The sequence below is a fragment of the Battus philenor genome, unplaced genomic scaffold (genome assembly GCF_028537555.1).
Source record: "Battus philenor isolate CCGP_79_NKW_IND1 unplaced genomic scaffold, ilBatPhil1.0.hap1 SCAF_11, whole genome shotgun sequence".
NCBI classification, from domain to species: Eukaryota; Metazoa; Arthropoda; class Insecta; order Lepidoptera; family Papilionidae; genus Battus; species Battus philenor.
Genome location: NW_027181673.1, coordinates 14063244 through 14087664, shown reverse-complemented (window position 1 = coordinate 14087664; position 24421 = coordinate 14063244). Strand labels below are relative to the sequence as shown.

General features: G+C 33.7%; 3 protein-coding genes across 3 annotated transcripts in view; 2 read left to right on the top strand and 1 right to left on the bottom strand.

Annotated features, from left to right (window-relative positions):
- The window catches only part of norpA (no receptor potential A), a 58723-nt gene extending 51547 nt beyond the window's left edge, over window positions 1–7176 (top strand). Inside the window, exons 17-21 of the mRNA XM_068771920.1 lie at window positions 512–692; window positions 1782–1985; window positions 2989–3145; window positions 4877–4966; window positions 5578–7176. Coding sequence (XP_068628021.1) covers window positions 512–692; window positions 1782–1985; window positions 2989–3145; window positions 4877–4966; window positions 5578–5646 — 701 coding nt within the window. The 3' untranslated portion in view covers window positions 5647–7176. The remainder of the gene's footprint in view (window positions 1–511; window positions 693–1781; window positions 1986–2988; window positions 3146–4876; window positions 4967–5577) is intronic.
- A 4353-nt stretch (window positions 7177–11529) lies between these two features.
- mRpL33 (mitochondrial ribosomal protein L33) lies at window positions 11530–16725 on the bottom strand. Its single transcript, XM_068771910.1, has 3 exons — window positions 16583–16725; window positions 13003–13106; window positions 11530–11734 (listed from the first exon to the last, which is right to left on the bottom strand). Exons 1-3 carry the CDS (start codon window positions 16621–16623, stop codon window positions 11682–11684), a joined length of 198 nt encoding a protein of 65 aa, XP_068628011.1. The 5' UTR covers window positions 16624–16725; the 3' UTR covers window positions 11530–11681.
- A 511-nt stretch (window positions 16726–17236) lies between these two features.
- Window positions 17237–19054, top strand: fne (found in neurons). Its single transcript, XM_068772125.1, has one exon. It carries the CDS (start codon window positions 17623–17625, stop codon window positions 18754–18756), a length of 1134 nt encoding a protein of 377 aa, XP_068628226.1. The 5' UTR covers window positions 17237–17622; the 3' UTR covers window positions 18757–19054.
- Window positions 19055–24421: the final 5367 nt, after the last annotated feature.

Sequence of the window (24421 nt, the reverse complement as noted above, 5' to 3'; positions counted from 1 at the left end):
ATTAAGTCGGATTATTTGGAATATCTCAATGAAATGATAACAGATTTTTTTCAATAATAATTTTAATGATTTAATCAGTAATATAAATACAATAACGTTACGTAAGACATGAAGTATCAATCTACACGAAAATCCATTTTTAAAGGATCATATAAAAGATTCATGTGTAAGACCAAGGAAGCACCGAAATGCCTCGCTTGTCTTCAAGAACACCGCTATACTATCGCAATCTTTTATTTATTTCTGTGGGTGTATAAATAGGCTATCAATTTGCTAAACAACTATTGCGTTTACTTCACACATTCATAATTTCGATTGGGGTTGATGCTGTTTACATTTACAACTTTATCAGAACTGATGCATGATGATGTTCGCACGTATTAAACCGCTCTACTCAAGTAGAGCTGTGTAGTGTTTGTTTCAATTAAGATAGAGACGCACTCTACACCTAAATCATAAGGAAGTCTAACTCCTGAGTACTAAAATATTCTATACAAATTGACACCAACAGAGCCGCCCCTTGTGTTCGAGCCTATCACAGTGGAGTCACTCCGGCAGGAGAAAGGTTTCCTAAAAACCGGCCGCAAACAGCAGAAGGAGCTGGAGACCATGCGTAAGCGTCACGCTAAAGAGAAGATGACACTACAGAAGCAACAGTGCGCCGCGCTAGAGAAGATGATTAAAGGAAAGAAGTAAGTACAATTTCCCGCACATATCTGCCATTAAATAACCTAATACTGTGATCAAAAAGTAAAGTGAATTTGTTCACAAATTGTAATTATTCTTCCAAATCAATTTCATTCTCATCCGATAAAATGCAATTTTGCCAACGCTTTTTCTAGTCCTTTAAACAGTTGTAATAGTCTTTTTCTGCTATAGCCGTCAAGACCTTTGACATTCGGTGTTTTATCTCAATCGTATCAAAATGGCGTCCCCGCATTTGCCTTTTGAGTTTGCTGAATATCCTGATGTCGCACGGAGCCAAATCAGGCGAATACGATGGTTGCGGAACAAAATAGGTCGAGGTTTTGGCAAAAAAGTTGCGAAATACCTGTGTAGTATAACATCGACCAATCTTGACGTGTTTGAGACACAAAACATTCTTTAATATGGTTTGAGCTGAGCCAAATGACATTCCAACTATTGACGAACATACGCTTGGCAGATATTCTAGATCATGGTTGCACAGACTTATTAAGACCAGGGGCCACTCGGGCAAATCATGAACTGATGGCGTACCGGCCGCCAGAAGTATAGGTAATTAAATATTTTTTGGTTTAATTCTGGAAAAGAATTCAATATTTTTCGAATGTACGAGAGTATTATTTTTGCTGTCGGCGGGCCACCAGTATTCGACCGGTGGGCCGCGGTCTGTGCATCCATGTTCTATATAGTCCTAGCAACCTAAGAAAAAAAAACACCTACCTTCCTAATGTTATATTGTATTTTTAGGACTCAAATAGATAAAAAGATATCTGGAATATAAATGATATTTTTGGACATCAACATGTCAGCTGATTGAAGCCTATTGCAAAGACTACATCTGTTCCAAAGATCGCCACGACGACCTGTCTTACTCTGCTCGTATCCGGTGATTTCCCGTGACCCTGACTATGCCGTCGGTACACTTAGTGGGTTGTTTACCTTCGCCGCGTTGCGTTAAAGCCACCCGAGAACTTTTCCGCCCCAACGACCATCGGTCGCTTGACACACTGACGTTTTTAATAATCAACAATCCAAGGGTGCATGCCTACTTGAATAAATACATTTTGAATTTGAAGCAAGGAGCAGCTTAGCAACGATGCAGCGTTCCGCAAGCTGGTTGGTGAGCAATCATCAGCTTGGAGCGAGCTAGTGGCCAAGCACCGCGTGGAGGAGTGGTCCAGCGCACGCACGCGCCTCAACGAGCAACGTGACCTCCTCAAGAAGATGATGGAGCAGACTCAGCTCGCTCAGATGAAACAGCTTGAAGCCAAGCAGGATAGGTGACGAGATTTTTATTCCTTCTACATCTGTGACCAAATGATCCAATTCCAATTCTTGTTAACACCACACCTCGTGCACACCTCGCCTTTCTTCCAACGCCACACCCTTTTAGACTATCACAGTACAGTTTTAACTTTGATCTTTATTTATTATATCTTTTATTGTCACATTTTGAATAGTTATAATTACATTTAATTTCAGGATTCTTACACTTTTGTTACATTATTTCTATATTTTCTTTATTCTAATTAACAATTTGTATTGTCCTTACTCTTTGCCGACCTACGTTGCATTTTTACTTATTACCTTCTTTACAATTTTGCGGCAATACCTCAAAAAGATGTGGCGATACCATTTATCTCCAATAAGGGAGGCAATGGTGCCACTCTCCATCCTTCTTCCTCTAACTCTAGCTCAAAGTCTGCTCTGACACTTGCACCAAGGTGTCTCTACCAAAGTTTCAATAACTATAAAAATTCTGATACAGCCACTAAAGAGGTCCAAGTGGAACACTTTAGTGGCTATTAATGGCAGTCCCACGGGAGACTCAACAGTGTCTACGTTGGCATCACATAATATGATTACTAGCTGATTAACCCTTAATTTGGCAAAGTATAAAATGCTATAAAACCTGAATTTTGTCATCAGAAATGTTATTTATACACATAAAACGACTATAGAAAATTACTGATACCAGATGCCTGTTTTATATTTTCTATTAAAAGTTGCAAGGTGATAAAATATAATTTTACGTTATTTATATATTTTCTAATACAAAATATTTTTTAAAGTTGATGTATGTTGGGGCATACATTGTCAAATTAAGGGTTAAGTAAGACCTACAAACGCAGGTCTACGAAGGTTAAGATAAAAAATGGATTCTTTAATGGTACATAGATAATTTAATATTTGTTCCATTACTAGGACATGTCCACCCGCTAAAAATATAAATAGAGCTAACAGAAAGTATGTTATTTTGATAAAACAAATTAACCTCTTCAGAGAGTTGAAGGACATGAATGCCCGCCAAGCGAAAATCAGCATGGAGACCAGCAAGGAAGTCGCCAACGACAAGACGCTGAAAACCAAACAGGAGAAAGACCGGAGACTTCGTGAGAAGAAACAGAACAATACAAAGAAGTTCATGGACGAGAGAAAGGTAAGCTTCTTCTTCTATTGAAATTGTTTAAAAAATTATTTCTTTTAAAATTCTTTTTGCAAAGAGTAAACTAAAAAATGATTAATGTATTGCCATTAATTATCTATGTGATATGTATATCTTAATGCAAAACACAAATTGACCATATAAAACGATTATAAATCAGATTAATTAATTATCTTATGCGTAAAAATTAAAACATTCATATAAGTAATTGACATTGTGGGAGTCTTTTTAGGGTCGGTAGTAATGACAACACAAAGTCCAAAGTAGAAGTGTATAAAATACCCGGCGATAAATATTGCATATCGACCTTTGGACAGAGACAATCGGCTAATTTCGGCTTCATAGAGCGTTATCTCTGTCGCACGAAATACAAACAGTCCGGTATCTATTAGGAGCTGTTACAACAAGTATCATTTGCTTCTTTTGATAATTATTTTTATCCATTGTATAAAATACACCAATTACTTCTTGTATATTAAATCTATTGTACTGTACTGTTTCGATGATGTTTTTACTGTTAGCCCTAAGGCTTTTACAGCTTCATCTGATATGTGTTCACGGAGCGGAGGAGTCCGTGAACTGTACTAAAAATTTAAGTATTCGTGTTTTTGAGTATATATTCATTCAAGCATAGTTCATATTTATACCGATTTTTAAAACTATGAAAACAATATTCAACTAATAAAAACAGTCAGCGAGAAGTATGGTAGAGTTAACTCTTTCGCCCGACTTAAATATATAGCGCTCTGATGTGGGATTCCCCTATTCTAAGCGCCGCAAACGATGGCGTATTGCAGCTCCTACAAACCCATAAATCATACATATCTAACCAGACAGCTCAAAATAAACATGTGACACTGAGAGAAACTTAATAGTTTGTCTGCCAAATGAACTTATTTTTTTGTCTCCAATAATAATAAGTTCAGGAACTCTAAGAAATATTAATATATACCTAAAAACAGTACAACTCTGAATAACGGTCAATAAGTACATGATCTATTGTCGATAGTCAAGTGTATATGGATCCTATTCGATTTTTTTTGCTAAAAAATATTATGAAATGTTCTTTAATTATGCCTTCAAGGATTTTAAAATATAAATTCTACAATCTAGAATAAATAAATTATTCTAAAGATAAATATTGTTACGTACTGTGGGTTCTGACTCGAAATGAAACACCACTGATTCACAAGGAGTCCTTTATTCACAAATCAGATGATCAACCCTACTTTAACACAAACTATACTTTCGCTTAATCCAAACTTCGCTTCCAAATCGCTCAAGAAATCACTGCCCAAATAACTTGCCAAATAGTCACTTTGTATCACTGATCGTAGATATTAATCTTATAACTCAAACAAACTACACTAATTTGTCGATATGGGGAGTACACCTATTTATACTACGGAGAAAGTTCTAGTAAATTTGCGATAGTTCTCGGTTAGAATTTCCGAGAACCGTACACAAAAATCTATAAAAAAAACTTCAAGGTCATGCGTGTTTACGGCACTTTTTGATCTTAGGGTTCCGTGTTTATTGTTTAGAGGGTTCTATAACTCGCGCTTGGTGACAATATTGTGGGCGTCTTAAATTCACTTAATTTTTAAATGCCACGCACACTTGTTTAGTTTTCAACATTACTTTTTTTACAAACCATTGTAAACTTCGGTTTCCAAATTCAAAAGTTGTTTTTTTGTGGCCAGTGTAACGAATATTTGCTTCCAGACCCAGATCATCAAACACACAAGGGAGAAGGAGAAGCTCAAAGGCACGCACGACAAGCAACTTGAAGAACTGTCCAAGGATGTAGACAATGTGAGCACAACCACCAGATGATTTTTTTTTTATATCTCTTACACTCAGCTTCGGCAGACTTCACACTCTTAATATTTAATGGCCTGTTCCATTCCAATTAAAAAATATATAAACAATACGTATTTTAGAGTGATCACTTTATTTATCGATTTAATGCACTTATAAACAATGAGTACTTATAAAAGTAGCAGTGGCGGCTAACCTAATAATTTCATTTATTTATTTAACAATATGGATGACATTTATATATTTTTGTCATAACTCAATGCACTATAATACTATTATATGTCCATTACTGACTATTATAATAAGTGATTTGATAATGTTAACAAAATATTTGTTGAAAGTAACCAGTTATAAAAACCTTCTTTTAATCATTAGACTTTTTATTAAGAAACGCCATTCTTCCATAACTAAAATTATTTTATTTATTCTATAAGATAAAAAAAATTAATGGTATCAGGCGTTACCTTGCGGTAGTCTATCCTAAGTAAGAAAAGGGTCAATATTTAGCCACCTCCGCAAAGAAAAAAAATTGACGGATTGTTCATTAATTTTGAAATTTTAAAATTATGTAAATATCAAATTAATACCATTATTTCCTTTTCCAGTTGATTGAGATGTACAAGATGGAGGAAGCAGAGTTTGACATGGCCAGTAAAACCGAGTTCTTCGCATGAAAGTACCCTGATATAGCTCCGCTGTTGGAACAATTGACTTAGTGAAGTGTGGGTGTGGTGAAATAATTTAGTGGTGGGACAGTGCATTAGTGAAATGTTGGTAGTGGTTAATTAGTGGTGGGCCATCATTAGTGGGTTGGTTGCAGTGGTGGTGTGATGGGGTGATGCTCTAGTGTTTTGGTGCAGTGATCTCTATGTTATGTCACACTTGTATCAAAAATCCTATCAACGCCTGAAAACATCAAATATCATGTAGTTAATTGCGAGGAATATGAAGATGTAAAAATAGAGTCAATATTTCTGAACCAAAATTTTTCAAAATTATTTTTATGAAGAATTTCGATCATTGAAATAAGGTGGTAAGACATTCATTAATCATGTTTTGTTTATATTCCAGCATGGTCTGAAATTAAATCTATTAAGTGAGATAGGGCTATATTCAATCTCTAATAAAGCCCTCTAGTAAACCAGTGATAAAAATTGGTTAGATACAAACATTAACATATATATATATATATATATATATATAAACATTGTAAGACAAATCTTCCTTCATACTAAATTGATCAGCTGATGTCATTTCATATGAAGAGTAAATTAATACAATTTCTATATATCAATATTATATTAATTAGACATTGTAACATGGGAACGGTTCTTCTTATTAAGATACTTACTAAACAACAGTGAAAGGGGTTCCGGGTGCAAATGGTGCAATTGGTGCAATTGTAAATATCCAGGAACAATATACACCCACAATATCTGGCGATAAATAATGCACATCAAACTTTGGAAAGAGACAATCGGCTATTTACGGCTTCGTAGAGCGTTATCTCTGTCGCACGACTGATAAAACGTCATATAGGTAGTGTGGGCCAGAGATAATGGTCTACAAAGCCGAAATTAGCCGATTGTCTCATTCCAGTTCGATGTGCAATATTTATCGCCGGGTACTGTACCTCGTGACAATGTTCTTAAGTATATCAAATTTCTTTATACTAATTCCAACCTTATGTCAAAAGTATAGAGTTCAATATCAATTGCTATACATTTAAAGGTTGAAGAACCTTGATATTAGGTAAACGTACAAGGGTAATGCATTTTGATGTCATAATAATGTATATTCAATAAGAGTTTACAACTGTTCTCGGCTGGATGCTTACAAACACTTATGGCCCTGTAACACATCCTTAGAACATAAAGATGCCTCTACATGGATATTGTGCAACAGCAATATATCCTTATCTCGCTTAGTTACTATTATCTTGAATTTTTAACTAAATTCAAAAGCCAAATCCTCTTATAGATGACTACTATGTGACTCGAAGAGTTCTTCCAACATTATACAAATAACTTGTCACATTCATATTTGAAAAAAAAAAAGGAATTCATTCTCTAAAATTTTAAATCATACGTCAGTAATATTAGACATAGTAGATATCTTATTCATATAGAAATTATCCATAGAAAATCCTATCCATAGTGAGATACATAGACATTTAGTAATATTGTATTATTACTTCTTTAAAACAGGCTACGCAGGTATGGACATAAATGACTAAATAATTTATTTACCCTGATTAAATAATATTGAAATATTTACTATATCACATATGCATGTGTCTATGAGTGGATATATATGTATGACAGCATATTGTGTGTTTATATGTCTGTGTGATTAAGTGCATATATAGTAGTACGAATAATGTCTAACACATTCTAATGTTCTTCGATTTTATTTGACTATATCGCTAAATGATACCAACATATATTATCATATATATTTACAAATAATTACTATATAAAAAAATAAAATCTTTGACTACATAAATGAAACATTTCCATAACAATACATATTAACTTTACACATATAACATGTATGTCCTCAACAACCTAGATGTATGCAGGGGCTACACACAGATATCATAGTTTTCTAGCCAAGTGCCAAATGATCAAATTATATTTAAAAAAAATGTATTCATTATATTATATGTCAAATACTACATTGGCCTTTCAAAGATTGATATAAAATTAAATAATACAACAATGGAATCTAGCATGACTCTTAATTAAAAATTTATTTTTTTACTCTGCTTCGAAAGGTGTTATAATTATGAATAAGCAGGAAAAAGCTTCACAACAACACATCTTTTAATAAGTTTAACAATAATATTAATAAACCAAGAGTCAATTATATGTTTAATATCATATATTTATTTATCAACATATATCTTTTATACTAATACTATAAAATCTGTGTGTAGCCCCTTATTAGAAGTAAGATATAATTATTGTTTTTTTATATAACTTTTAATATAAACCTACTATAGAGTATATCATATATGTGTGCACTTTGTGTTTGTGTTGGTGGGGTTTATGTACAGACACCGGATTGTATATCGAACTATCAAATCCCTCTAATCTCTAGATTACAATTCATATATAATTTTTTACATATATTTATCACAGTTTATTATATATAGCATTATATTATGCAAGTAATGTGTTAAGTGTTTCCGAATATCTAGCCCATACTATACTCCTGGTTTTATAGTCTTTCTCTTTCTCTCTTTGGTCATTTCTGTCACTTACTAAAGTTGTTGCTATTTCTGACTTAAGATCCTACAACATTGAGTTTAACCATTGTTTAAAATAGCGGAATTTTTGTCACCTTCCATTGACTTTCATCATCTCTGTCAGGCATTCCAAGTTATTGTTTATGATGCCAGCATATTGTACACAGATTTTTTTTAAGTATGCTCTCTATTATTAAGTAAATTTTGTAGTATTTTCAACATATCATACCATCAACATAATACAAAGTCATATATTTTCGAACACTCACCTTGATTATCTACTCCATACTATACTTTATAATGTAATTAATCTTAATTACAAATACAATATGAAAATAAGATATTTTAGCAGTACCGAGTGATTCTAAAATTAAGAAATATATACTGAAATCTATTCCAATATACTGAGATAATAATAAATATATTCTAATTACTGTTCTGTTAACTATGCTTCAAATAAACTATAATATAACACATAAATATAAATAATTTTATTATCAGATATCTTTTTTTTCCTTTAAACAAAAAATAAGTGTTTGCTGTGTTTATCTATGATATAGAGTTGTAATATCTATTCAATTTTTACTCTGTGCATTTACAATAATAAATATTTTAGAGCCTATTTTAATTATTCAATAATTTATTAATATAAGGCAGTTTATTTTAAATATATATTTACATAATAGGAACATCAGGTCATTCATAGCATGTCAATAATATATTAGATGGACCGAAAAGTAATGTCGCTTTCTTAAGTTAAATTCACACAACTGCATTTTCAACAAGTTTTTATTAATAATCAACAATATATTCACCTTCGTTATCAACAACCTTTTGCCATCTAATATACAAACCAATGCTAGAGCAGAAAAAAATTTATCAGTTTTTCAAAAAAATATGTAGACAGAAATGACATTACTTTCCAGTCCCTCTAATACATTAATTTATATTTGTAACATCTATACATACATAACATAATATTTTAAATTAATTAAAGTAAATCATGTGTGAAATTTGTTTCATGTGTATTATACATAATCATAAACAAATAGTTATTCTATATCAATTATAAATGAAGCATTAATATTATGTTAATTAAGTATATAATATTGTTTATAACTCAATAATTATTGATAAATTATAATGTTTACACTATCATGAAAACTGCATGGTTATAACCCACATTTAGATACATCCACATTTTAAAACATTTATTATGACTACATTAGTTTTCGTTGTATAGTGTTGGTTTAGTGTGTTAATTCCTTCTTGCAACATTTAAGTACAAAACATTACATTACGAATCTATCAAAAAACATTTTCTCTTTGACAATACCTACATACTTACGGTTATTCAACATAATCTAACATACAGTACCCGGCAATATTTATTGCACATCGATCTTTGGAAAGAGACAATCAAAGCCAAAATTGGCCGATTGTCTCTTTTAAGGTCCATGTGCAATATTTATCGCCGGATACTATATATTAAGATTTAAGTATATCTAGTTAAGGAGAACCATAGTGATCAAAATAATATTTGCAACATTTGAAAAGAATTTTTTTTATTCTTTTACATTTAATACTGTGGCAGGTTGATATATAAGGGAATGTACTATGATTACAAATACATAAATTTATGATGTTTTCTATTTTCGTACATTAAATGTGTAAAGTGCACATTGGCTAAACCACATGTATCACTATGGTTCTTCCTTACACATTTATTATTACTATTATAGATAAGATTTTCTATAGTTATATATAAATATACAGTATAATATTTAGTTTAAGAATCACTGTTCTAACATACTGTACGAGACAAATTTTCTCATCTTCCATTCCAAAGAACAAACCAAAAAAATAAATACCAATTTTAGCCCAGTTCAGCTGACCTGGCCTGCCATATGAACAAATATTGCCAACTAAATTAGCCTTATATACCAGTATTTATTATACGTGAATATTACTATAATGTTAAGTGTTTTATAAATTGAATATATTGGATTATATAATAACAATACATTAAGAATTTTAATCTTTTCTAAAGAATACACTGTGTTGCATTTTGATTTTTCTGCAAAGAAACCAAAAACAAATTATAATAAAAAAATATGAGTTATATTATTTATATAATTAATGCAAATATTATTTCAGAATATAATATTCAAATTATATTTTAATGCAGTTTTGTGATCATTAGAATGTTGTAGGCAACTTTAGATAAATTATCATTTATATTAATTCTATAATTAGCTTTAGATATTAAGTGATATATAATATAGTTGATTCTTGAGTTGAGTTATAACTGAAGTAAATTCATACTTACCTATATAATTAACTTCAAGAGTTCACTTTTAGTTTTCCTGCTTTTACACTTAGTGTATTAGGTAGGTTATATTGAATACAATACTTTAAAATCAGAGTTTATCATTATTTACAGTGTAATATAATTGTTAGAATATTCTGGAAATAAATATATAAATCATTCCATTATACTTACCACACTATCTTGTAAAAGGACCAAATGTCAAGAATTCAATTTACTAAAAATTATTTCTATCTCTTGTATTAATAATCAAATATAATTAAATGAATAAGTTTAAGAAATTCTATCTTTGTTGTATAATTAAATAATGTTTAATTATAAACGATTTATATGTTACATCTCAATGTCAATCCTTAAATATATTTCTTTAATATATAAGTACATATAATTAGTTATGTAATTTTAACTAAAGTAATTTCTATTTTAAACATTTAAGTACATAACTAAACTCTAGTCAATTCTATAAGTTTTTAACATGAACATTTATAAGTTATCTGTATTAGTGTTGCCACCGTATTCTCTTTTCGAAATATCCTTTCAAAATGTTACCAGATCCTCTCTGTATATTATAAGAAATTAAAGATTATATGTTTAATATTGTATTTGTTACTTGTATTAGATGTTTTAATATTAGAATATGAAATAATAGTGAGAATATATTGATAAGTATTTCATTAATAATTATATAATATACAAATAATTCTATTCACATTGTGTTAATCTATTGTGCACATTTGCCGGCTTTTAAATTTTAATTATCATTTTAAATTATTATAATTATATTAAATAATTAATAATATTATTGAATAATCTTGTTGTTTTATCTAAAATAATTATGTTAATATTTTGTGAGCACTTGGTAAAAAAATTCAAGCACTTTAGATTATAATTCAATATTATTTTGCCTGGCAAAAGGCGAAGTAAAGCATATATTCTAAATTTAATATATACTATTATAACAGATTGAGAAATGTACTTAATATATTGGCTAGCAATTCAAAGATATTGTATGCATTCTGTTTATTGTTTTGAAATACGATAAATAAATAAATAAATTTTAATTATTTAATAGTTTATTTTTTTCTACATTACTTACTATATTTTCATTTAGTTTTATAAATTCTATAAATCTATTTTAGGCTTCTGATCTTCTTTCGTTCCTTGTATAAACTCTCATGTTGTACTGAAACAAGATGATAAAATAAGTTATATAGATCAAGTAAAGCGCCAAGTACCTTGGTTGCCAGAAAATATTTTAAAGCTTGTTATGTGATATAATGCAATTGTTTAGACAACTTCAAAAACTTAACCTTAAAGTTTGATAACTTAAATTATTCTAGTCCGATGAAGCAGTTAAAAATTGTTTAGACGTAATAAACATAGGTAATATAGATTTTTAATTTAATCCTATTGTTTTATGGCAATTGACACAAATGCATTGCTCACTAGATATGTAGTTCAACAAGAGAAGCAATGTTAAAGGACTGTATCTGATTACCATAAATCACAGCGTTCAAATCCTGGCTTAGGACCATTCAAATATACTACGGCCACTGCTGAGAAACATGAAAGAAAAAATTGCGACAATCTGGCATATCCTAAGATCAATAAATAGTATATGATTACCAACACCAACCAGGCTATCAGGGTCCATATATAGATTTATAACCTGTGTACTTTCTCTTAGGGGCATTGTCAAAACATTGACAAAAGGACCATCACAAGCAATTGCAACCTACTAGATCCTTTTTTGTTTTTTTTAGGGTTATTTATTTCATAATAATTACTGGCTATGCCTATGAATTCAACATGGAATTTAAGAAAAACAATGTTTATTTAGTTTTATTTTTCATTCGACAATTATTCTAAAGTAAGAGTAGCCAAGTTATTCCATATTACATCATCTACATGCCAGTATAAGCCCTGTCAAATATCAATCCAACCATTCCTAAGATTAGTCGGAATGACACATAGATAAAAATGAAATTTTGTTATATGTTCATTATATATATCCATATGCATATAGCAAAAAGCAGTTATATTAATATATCAATCAGATACTACAATTTTATTTATTGGTATAGATAACAATCTTTATTTCTACATTAAAATATCTCTTACTTTGTTGTGTCTCAGCGCTACAATTATTTTAAGTTTGATAATACCACACAAGAGTAATTGAAGACTATATATTAGAAGGCAGAGGTTTACTGCACAACAGTGAAATACCATTACTTATAAATCATGGTTCAGTGAATCATTCCCAAACTTATTAAGTCTTTATTGATATTATCATTTAGTGGATAGATAGACGCCCACTGCAACACAAAAGCCTCCCTCAAATGTTGCCATGATTGGTCTTGCACTGCCTGCATCTAGCGACATCCTCAACCTTAACATATATAAAATTTTAAAATTAAGATCAACATTAGTACATAAATTAACACTTACTGTATGGATCGAAGCGTATTAACTCAAGTTTGTCAGCTAACCTCTCTCTTATTGCATTAAACTTGTGTCCAGATACAGCGCTTTCCATAACAACCATTATGAATCTGAAAACCATATATATTTTTGTTCAATACAAGTCACTTATGTAATACTAAACATTTTGTTCGTGGTTTTATTGTCATAAATTATTATTTTGTTTTATTATCAAAAAATGCCCTACACATGCTCCCTCGGTGGTGTCAAAGGAATTACAACAGTGAGCTGAAATAACTAGAGATTAGTGACTATTAGGGAACAAATAACCACAACCGCAACAGCAATCTGGGGATCTGGAGTCTTGGCTGAATTGTCTGGGCTGAGAGGAAAGTAGCTTTATAGAATATTCGCCCCAATTCCATGAAGGGATATGTGTCAATGTACTGCATGGCTGATGGGAGATCAGTTACTAGCACCATCCTCAATGGACCTGGCAAACGTTCCTGTAGTTGTGCCCTCCTGGAGGAATGGGAGTTACCCTTTAAGTGACCTTTTCTTATCGACCCATCTCTTGGTAACAGAATGAATGTTACAAACAACGAAAAACAAAAAAAAACGACAATAACCCCCAATACGACACAGCAAATTTTCCATAAAGGGATGTTTATACGAAATAGGAGCAACTCACTGAGGCATTGGCGTTAAAAACAAATATTAAAAGCAATTTCGATGTAGAAATCAACATATTTAGCATAAATGAAGATAATAATGAAGAACTCTGGCAAAATGATCAGATCCCTGCAAAAGGGAAAGCAGTATCAAGTTCTGAAATGTTAAAAAAATAGCAAGCTGACTTAGACAACATATACAAAACCGAATTCAAATCTTAGAAACTGTAAACAATGAAGCACCAGATGAACAAAAAGAACCTAAACCAAGAAAACTTAAACCCATATTTGTTACAGGAGTTATCAACATAAAAAAATTAAGACAACCCCTCTCTACGAACACAAAAGTTGAAAAATTACAACCCTGAGGTCAGGTTGTTAAAATAATGTCTGCTGATGAGGATATGTATAAGACCAAAAAAAAATGTTAGCCACTATACATACAAACTAAAAAGGGAATAAGCATATCAAGTAGTTCTATGCAGGATACATTCCTCCGATGACCCAGCAACAAACAAATAAATTATATAAATAAAAAATCTCCACTTCTGATATTTTATGTGGATCACGAACCTAGGTAGAACAAGGAAGTATTTATGATAAAGCATATCAATTCAATATCTCATTTGAAGCACCATATACAAAAAGCAATATATACTACAATGTAAAAGATGTCAGATATTCTGACACACCAAAACCAAATTTAATAGGCCATTTAGGTAGGTGAAATGTGGACAAATTCACCCAACAAGAAGCTACCAAAAAAGACCTGATATTGCGGTACTGATATTGTGCCAACTGTAATGAAAAACACCCAGCAAGTTTAAAGGTTGTGCTAAATACAAACAGTTTAAAGAACTGCTCATGAAATTCAAAATAAAATCTAGCAATGACATTACAAATAAAGTGTTGCCAAACCATAATGCTAACCATCTAATACAACCTGCACAAAGGAACAATTAATATGCCAACACCAAAATTACCAACTACATTCATACAAAAACCAATGAAACCTATATACAAGCTGCAAAACAAAAAAATGCTCACTAATATAAAACCAACATCGAAGATCCAAAAAATTTCACCAAAGTATTAGATGTCTTGTTGAACAAAATTCCAAACATAATTAATATTATGTTAGACAATATGATGGAAGGTATGATCTAGCTAGTCACAATCCTTAACAAACCATCCTAATCTTAAGAATATTTACATGGAATGTCAACTGAAAGTAGAAACAATTGATATTTTGAAAGTCAAACTATAGCTTTCATAATTAAATAGTGTATACTATAAACTACTTTTATGGTAATTCACATGGAGGAACTTCTTTCATAATTTATTATTAGATTCTCTTTTACGAGAACATTAAACACTTCCTTATTGAAAAATTCAAAACTGTAAAATACCATAGCCATCTCAACCAGAATTCAGAGTACAGAAACAACCATGTCAGCTATCTACTGCCCACCGAGGCACGCTATTACATGTGATGACTTTAGGGCATATATTGGAGTACTAGGAAGTAGATTCATATGCAAAGTGCTACACACGATAATGTACCCACTTAGCGGCAAGAAAATAACAAGTCCCTCGCCCTTAAATGTAATCCTCTCAAGAGTGCAACAGGGCATTATATTGGGTTCTATACTGTACCTGATCTTTACTACAGATCTGCAAACACATCCTGACACATTGATGGTCACATAAGCATATGACACTGTCCTTCAGTCAACACATAATAATCCACATATCGCATCAGTAAAACTACAAGACCATGCATATGAAGTGGAAAAATGGCTCGTTAAATAGCAAATCAAAGCCAATCAGAGTAAACACATTCAAATAACACACGCTTTTATAAAACTGCACAATGAAGATATACTCCAAGCTGAGGATGCAAATACCTGGGAATGTATTTAGTTAGAAGACTGATGCGGAAAAAGCACATTTGGACCAAAAGAAAACAGCTGGGCACAAATCTCAGATCCATGTACTGGCTCTTGGGATTGCAAGTCAAAACTATCACCCGAAAGCAAGTTATTGGTTTTCAGCAGGGTACAGCATGCAATAACAGTTATGAAATACAGGAGAGATTTCAGACTAAAACACTTAGAGTCACACTGGATACAACCAGCTATGTGAGCAAACATTTATAAATGAAGACTTAAAAATCCCTACCATAAAACAGGAGATCACTGCACTTAGCAGAAATTACCAGACGAGAATGCTAACATATGTCAACAAACTGGCATCAAAGCTAGAAGTGTCACACATTCTCGAGTTAAACAGCATAGTGTGCCTACAGTCACTGTACATATATATATATATATATATATATATATATATATATAATTAAAAATTGACACTATCCGAGCCGAATGGCTTATGGTGTATCACAGATCACCATGTCAAAGAAACAAGAACAAAAATATATTATATAGAATAATAATATAAAGAAATTTTAGGATTGCACCTTTTTGATTTATACTTTCTAGTATTAAGCATAGGCATTCATAGAAATAATGATAAATAGCTATATAGCTTCAAAACAACAATATAACAAATAGAACATATATTAGGGGACTGGAAAGTAATGTCGTTTCTTCACATGTCGATATTTGATTGTCATTTGGTAGCTCATTATGTACTTGGAAGATGTTGTACACTAGACGGCAAAAGGTTGATGAAAAAAAAAATTGTTAAAAATGTAGTTGTGTGAATTTAAGTTAAGAAAGTGACATTACTTTCTGGTTCATTTTATATATATATAATATACATATATGTATATATAAATATACATATATGTGTATAATATACATATGTTTTTTTATTTATATTCAGATAAATAGTAAAATACTACGTAAATTTTTAGTTTTATCTGCATATATAAAATAAAGGTTATGTTTTATTAAAATTACTTTATTGGCACTTACTTGCTCTTTGTTTTCTTTAAAAGCACGTTAGTCAGAAACATTTTATTAAAAAAATATCGTTAACGATCCTTTTATCAAATGGTGTATTTTAATAACTCTCTGATAGTGCTTTAAATAACAAATGTCACTAATGTTTTTCTATAATATGTATCAGTATTGCCATAACTTGATGTTCCACAATCAAAAAAAAAGTGCATAGCCACAATGCACAATAACTTTTGGTTAAAGTTTACTCGCCGTTGGAAAAATTCCATTTGCTTTATTTGACTTTAAGGTATACAAATTACCTGTAATATAGAAAAATAAATATTTAACGATAACTGTCAGCTTTGTATTGTAGTGAAAATTAATTGAAACTATTTTGTTAAAAACTGCTAGTTAACTATTAATTTAAATTAAAACGAAGATGAAAGTAAGAAATTATTTTATTTCATATTTGTTATGACATAATTGACCAAATTATTATGCAAAAATGATTACAATTAAAAAAGCTGGAAAATAATGTCAATTTCTTGTTAATTAAACAATATTGTATAATAATAAATTTTATGTAGTTAATATTAGGTAATGGATTAATAAATATATATAACAAGTCATAAATAATACTATATAAGCCATAGACATCGATAATTCTAATTTTGAGGATATCGAATAATGACGTGCCACGTTTTGGGAAAATAATTATTATTTTAATTTGACAATATTCGTAAACGGAGCACGTGTTTTTACAATTTTAGAAATATTATAAATTATTACAAGTGGTTTATGTGTCGATGTGAGCGGTGTCGCTTATGGCTTTGATAGTCTTTGTCTAACAACAATAGAATATTCTGGTAATGGTAACATTTGGAAAACAAACTTGTTCGTGTCGTGTGATGATGGGCCTGTGAGCCGGCGTTGCTGTTGGCGTTTTCGTGCATTTAGATTTTTTTGTGTTAGTTCTTTGTTCATTTTCCATGTCGGAAAATAAAAATCTTCCGCGTGTGTGAGTTTTACTAGTATTTTGTTTTACGTAGTGTAGTTAGAACGACAAAGGAACAATGTTAACAAACAACATGAATGTGGAGAATGGCGGCGGCGACGCCAATTCCAATGTGTCACCTACCAAACTCATGGTCAATTATATACCGGAGCTGATGACTCGAGACATGATGTACGCTTTATTTTCCGCAATGGGCAAAATCGAGAGCTGCAAATTGATAGCAAACAGAGGCTACGGCTTCGTCGAATACGAGAAACACGAGGACGCAGAGAAGGCGCGCGCGGCTTTCAACGGACTACTCATGCAAGGGAAGACTTTAAAAGTTTCATTCGCACTATTGAACCCCGAGAACAAGGTCAGCCACAAACCCGATACAGAATCGAATCTCTATATAAGTAATCTGCCGCCCGATATGACGCTGGAGCGTCTCAACGGGCTGTTCGGACAGTTCGGTAACATCACCAACAGCCGGGTGTCACAGGGTATCGGGTTCGTTTGTTACGAGAGTCGGCAGCAAGCGGAGGATGCCATCCAGCACATGAATGGGCAGACGCCGATTGCGGGCGCAGGGCCCATCGCGGTGAAGTTTGCGAACAAGCCGAACGGCGGCAAGAGCGTACCGCGGGCCGCCGCGCGTGGTCCTACGGGCGGGGCGGGCGGTGCGGGGAGCGGCGGCGGGGCAGCTGCGGGTGCGTTCAACGGGGCAGGTGCCGCATTCAACGGGGGTGCGCTGGGCGCTGCTTTCGGCGCGCGCGCCGGCGCCTACGCGGGTTTCCCGCAGGCTTCGCCGCCACTGCTGCCATCGCCGGGTAAGGCGCTGCCGTTCATCACGAAGGGACAACAGCGCTTCAACCCGATGGCAGCGGGTAACCACGCGCCTCTGCCGTTGCTGGGCGCGCCTGCGCCGGTGCCGCTCCTGGGCGCGCCCGCCGCCCACCAGACGACCGTGTACGTATACAACGTGGGCGAGGACACGGAGGAGCTGGCGCTGTGGCAGCTGTTCGGGCCGTACGGCGCCATCGACTCCATCAAGGTGATCAAGGACCCCGAGACCAAGAAAAACAAAGGTTTCGCTTTCGTTAACATGCGCGAGTGCGACGAGGCGGCCATGGCCATCCAGGCGCTGAACGGCTACACGCTCAACGGGCAGGTGCTGTCCGTAAGCTTTAAGACGCAGAAGCGCACCAACTAGCGGCCGCCTCGCCGCCGCCTGGCCGCCGCCTCGCATTCCAGGCTCCCGGAGCGCGTGCGCCCGCGGGAGCTCCTCCAAGTGCATTTCAGAGTAGCCTAAGTATTTTTGTAAGAGTAAGCTAGCCCGCGGCCGCCTGCCGCCGCTCGCCGCCGCCCGCCGCGTCTGCGTGCAGTATGTCGTACCGTATGCTATTATATCCCCGGACGCGCCCGGCCGTCGCCCTCCAGGTATTCTATTTTGTGTAAGACGAACCATTGTATGTTTTTTTATCTTTAATAAACTACATGTTTAAATAGTGTTTATTGTATATTTCTCTATTTTTTTTTCTATATACTCATCCCCTCTCCTGTCCCTATATACGTATGGTATATGCAGTAATCGATAACCCATAATATAATTATTTGTGGCAGTAGCTTGATGTGTACATACCGGCGACCGCTTGTGCATGTTGTGTAGTTGACTGCGAGAATAGTTTTTATTTGTTTGCGTTAGCTGGACTCGACGGCCGTCGTCATGTCCTCCCTCGTTAATTAATTTTTGTGTTATTTTTGGCGCAGCGGACGGGCGGCGGGGCCCTCGGAGCCGCGGCTTGAAATCGAGACGGCTCGATAGGGCTTCGGTCCCGACCGGGGGTGGACGCGCGCGGGTTTTCTCTAATTACCGAATCGTCAGGGAATGCGCCGGACATCGACCTGCGACTAAGGCTTTCGCGCTAGCTTATCACCACGTAAACGTTAATTTTTATTGCGCTGTTTCCTCGCGATAAGCCGGCCGCCGTCCGAAGGCACCTGCCGCACTGATAACGCTCCGCTGATAACGCGTGGGCACCCGCCGCGGTCGATACGAGCAGACGCTCCTAAATAAAACGTAAAGTTCGCAACTCCGTCTGTCCTTCTCAAGGGCGAGCTCTATAAATACATCTCGTTTCGTTCCGTCTCATCGCGTGCGACTTCGCTCCATATTTCGTTAATGAATTATAGACGCCCGAACAAACCCATTCGTCTCGCATATGTCATATTTTTAATATAGAACCCTAGTTCGAACCAGTGGTTTCCAAAGTTGCAATATAAAAAAAATATTAATTCGAGTATCCTAAGCGGAGTAAACGTAAAATAATAAAATTTTTATGACATTTTCCATAATAAATAAGTTATTAAGTCCATTAAAATATACATTTAATACCGAATGACTGACTTAAATTGATGTATTGTTTATTATAAAAACTTTTACAATTTACCTACATGTTCGTAGACAAGCTTAGACTATAAATTAAAAAAAAGTTTGAGAACCACTGGTTTTTTATCTAATGCTGTAGGTATAAAATAGTAGCACTGCCTTAATCCTTTTAAAAAGGGCGTATAACTATGTCTAATATATATCTACTAATATATATAAATTGATCAGATACTATAGATGTTATATAAAATTAATTATTAGGCTATAGCGATGATACAGAAGTACAACAAGAGGCAATGCACTCGTATGTCCGTTGAACTGAACGCGTGTGAACTCGGTTTTAACTGGCGCATGTCATCCAATGTGGAAAAATAACTAGTTTACATCTTTTACAGATTTATATGTAGTAATAAAATTATTTTTTCGACTTTTTTAACATATTTTCATGTCCAATATTGGCTTGGCAACGATGTAATTGGATAGTAAATGATCGAGGCTTGCGTACTTGAGCGTGTTGACCGGTGAAGGGCATTCACCGTCTTATCAAGCGTGCCAGCGTGTGTGATAACGGCCAGTGACGCGATCCCGGTCTAATCTGGTCTCCGCAGACCGGAGACCCGCGACCGTGACCTTAGAATCCTTTCGATCTATCTACGATACCACGATAGGCTATCTATCAAAAACGCATTGGACTATGACACTAAATTGAAGTATATATACAATGAAATGTTATTTAATGCGCAGTATTGTTATTTTCTACGATAAAATCGCGTAACACGGTACTTCGTGTTTAGATGCCCACGCAGTTTTCAACAATAACACGCGGTTATACCGCATCGGTTCAAACGGATCGATACGTTTTCGTTTATGAACGCGTCAACTAGGAAAATTTTCACCGAATGTTATTTTGCAAAAATCCGCTTCCAAGCGATATTCGTTTTCATAAACGCGTGCGTAACGATTTTGTTAATACGTAAATGCCAAGGTTGGTAGAATTCGGCGTTTGAAACTGGTATTTGATAGAAAAAAAAAAACTTCGGAAATATGATACGGAATTTTTATTTCTGCGTAATTATACCTGATTTTGTACCAGGAAATATTCTAAATTATAATATACGGTATTGATTGTTTTCCTAATCGCAACAATTTCGTGTATATAGGTTTATTTATTTAAATTACCTTATGTATGCCGCTTGGTTTTTGTTGTTACGTACTATACGTATTATTATAAATATACATAACCATTCTCTAATATGTATTATATTACATTATACGTATTCATTATTTCAGTTATCTTTTTAGTAATTAAAATATAATTATTTCAACTCAAACATGACAATTTAATAGACTGAAATTGAATGATTGTATTAAGGTTTAATGATGTTATGGAAACTGGTTGGCATACGGGGTGAACTATTTTGTGATATATGCGTAGAGTTGTCCGAAATGTGTTTGGAATGTTTCTGCTTTTGGATTTGTGATTCATAACTTACTGAAGTACTTAAGTAAGTGACCGGGGCTCTGATTTTTTTTTCATTCCATTTTGATATTTGACTTGTATAGACGGCGGAAGGAAATATAACTTTGTCAATGTAATTGTAACTCTGTTCTTTAGGAGTTTGAGTCTAAATCTGAGTTTATAGATCCAAATGAATCCGTTGCAAAGGCGTTTGCACTAGTCAGTAAACGTTAGTTAGTGATAAGCCTTACGATGTGGACGAAATGATATTGTGATACGTCTGGTGATCCAGTGCATAGATTGTAAGTTGGTTATGAACCAAAAAATGTTTTGTCACCCGCCGCACCCCGAGGACAGAGTCAACTTGTCCTCTCATCACGGTGTGCTGAATTAAACATAAAATGGATTACTAAATCTAGACTTTTCAGAAGATATATGGCTATGTGATAAACACGTATAATTTTCTACTATGGATTTTTTAGCATTGAAAATAAAATATAATTGTAAATAAGTGTCGAGTACACGTTATGTAAGAATATTTTTACACCGCACTAGACTTAGTGTATTAGATTATATCGTGTATGAAAATAAATTGTTCTTTATAAAAATAATGTCGTGATTTTTTAATTCGCCATGCGTCTGTGTAACCGTATGCTGTATGAAATAACCCTTTGTCGGTTTTCCCCCGCGCTCGCGTGCGCCGGCGCACCGCGGCTGAGTCTGGGGTGAGTACTGACTGTGACGGACTGATGGCAAGTCCGTTGTACCGCACACACACTTCATTACCTCATTGTTTACCTCATTCACGAAATCTAAATATACGTTCGCGAAACGAAGGCGAATCGAAGACTTGCCAGAACGGAAGTGGGGCACAGGAGGAAGCAGATGACGTAAGACAATATAAAGTTTGGTTATATATATGTAAAAGTTTCAAAAGGGTGAATGTATTTCCTGTCAATTAATGTATAGTATGCCCTGTGCAAAAATCTAGTTTTAAAAATAATAAATAACATAATGAAAATATATTAAGAGAAAGTGTTGTCTACAGTTTAATTTAATATTTTTAATATCTAATTCCATAGACTTTATGCTACCAAAAGTTACTGGTCTGACATTTGCTTAAAAAAATAATGAAAATTATTTCAGTGTTCACTTAGTTATAAAAAAGTTGTAAAAACTTTAAACATTATGAAACAAATAATTTTTCTGTGATATAAGGAAAGTATATATATTTATAAGTCAATTGCTATAGCTACAGTATTGAGGGCATTATATACATGTATTTTATTACAAAAGTCAAAATATTAGATCAGGGTGCATTTCAAAGCCTGGTCTTTCAAGTTAAAGAAATGTAATATATGGGGCAGCTTTCTTTGGTTCTAGTTTTATCAAATTATTTTCGTGATATATATGTGATCACATGTCACAACAAAGTGTTTTTTTAACAAAAAGGTGTAACAATTTTGGTTTGGTTATGACCATATATGGTCAATATTTTCATAAGGGAGATCATAGTTATCTAAGTGAGATTTGTATTTTCAAAAATTTGCTAATACATTTAAGTTTTATTATACTATGGGTTTACATATATCCTCCCAAAGGGCATATTGAAAATCTATTAAAAGGATTATAATATATTTAACTTTGGTTAATGGGGCCTGAAAGATATTTCTTTTCTGTTGCAACAAATACATTTTAAACAAAATGTCATATCCAATTGTTGTCCAATTATAAATTATTTACTAAGTAATACATGTCTAATGCTAGAATTGAATTTACTTGTAATATCACAAGTGTTTCAAAAAATCAATTTGTTAGATAACCCTACATTTTCAGGCGTCAAATTGCACAATGTTTTCTCTGGCTCTAAAATACAAACTAACGTATCAGTACCATTGTCGCCGGCGCGAGGATAAAAATCTTAACTTCGCATGTTGCTATACAAAAGTTCAATGACCTTTGACCTACACCTTGACCTCTCCCAACGTTGTGTCGGCTGCGCTCGTCGCAAATTAAATTTCTTTAAATTACAACTAACAGGCTTAGTGAAGCGCGAATGCTTGAAATACAGTCGTAGGATTTCTTAGAGGTCTAGACTAGCACCTATTTCTGATGGCAAATTTAGTAATGCAATGTTTTTATTAAAATTATGGAGCTGTCATATGAGTCACTAAAATGGATTGGTGTCCATCAAAATATATTTTTTTAATTCTACTTATGTTCCGCTTGGAATATACAGAGAAACAAAAATATTTCTCAAAGCAATCAAAATGCAAGGTATGTATAACTTCATCATTTTAGCAAGGACTGGATACAAAATATCATTACATACTGATTTTATCTTTTCGAGGCATTATATTAAGCCTAATTGTTTTATAATATCATCTCATGTTTTCATTTGTATATAACAAATCATGTTATGCTTTATGGCAGGTTTAAAAATGTGTGTTTAGTACCCAGCTTTTGATTTGGCACATCGGGTATAGTGACTCGAGGTAAAAATCAGAGTCCAAAATGTTCCAGTTTTTAGAAGTGTCTTTATCACTGTGGTCTGACAGCTTGTTATTTCAGACGTGGCAATTCATTCGCCGAATGCATTTTATTCTCTTCCATAGTTTCACATAAATTCGTTATTGATCCATTTGTCAATCAATGAGTAAGATAAACAGGGGAATGGGTAAGGTAAAATGAAAATACTTTATAAAAAGCTTATTCTAGTTTTATTTGTCGGTTTAACGTACAGACGTAAGGCATCCTCCCATCTCATATATTGGCACACATAACCGTCGCTACTGTACACTCTACCTGAGCATAATATCACTTCGGACCACAAACAATATGGAATGCAACGCTCACAAAGGACAAGGGAATGCCCCGAACATAATTACAGGCGCCCGGGGACTCCCGCCGGGCGCTAAATAAACAAGACTAGAGTTCTTAAGTAAACACGCCGTGAATCCGCCACAACACGATACAAAGCGGCAGAAAGTACATTTGTGACAACTGCATTCAACGGGAGATTCTTATTAT

Bases quoted from the DNA above. Each gene is read 5' to 3' on its own strand.
- mRpL33 (XM_068771910.1), bottom strand. From the start codon at position 16,623: ATGTTTCTGACTAACGTGCTTTTAAAGAAAACAAAGAGCAA. The intron at 13,107-16,582 runs GTAAGTGCCAAT...TATGGTTTTCAG, and splicing joins TTAAAGAAAACAAAGAGCAA to ATTCATAATGGTTGTTATGG. The intron at 11,735-13,002 runs GTAAGTGTTAAT...ATCTTGTTTCAG, and splicing joins AATACGCTTCGATCCATACA to TACAACATGAGAGTTTATAC.
- fne (XM_068772125.1), top strand. From the start codon at position 17,623: ATGTTAACAAACAACATGAATGTGGAGAATGGCGGCGGCGACGCCAAT.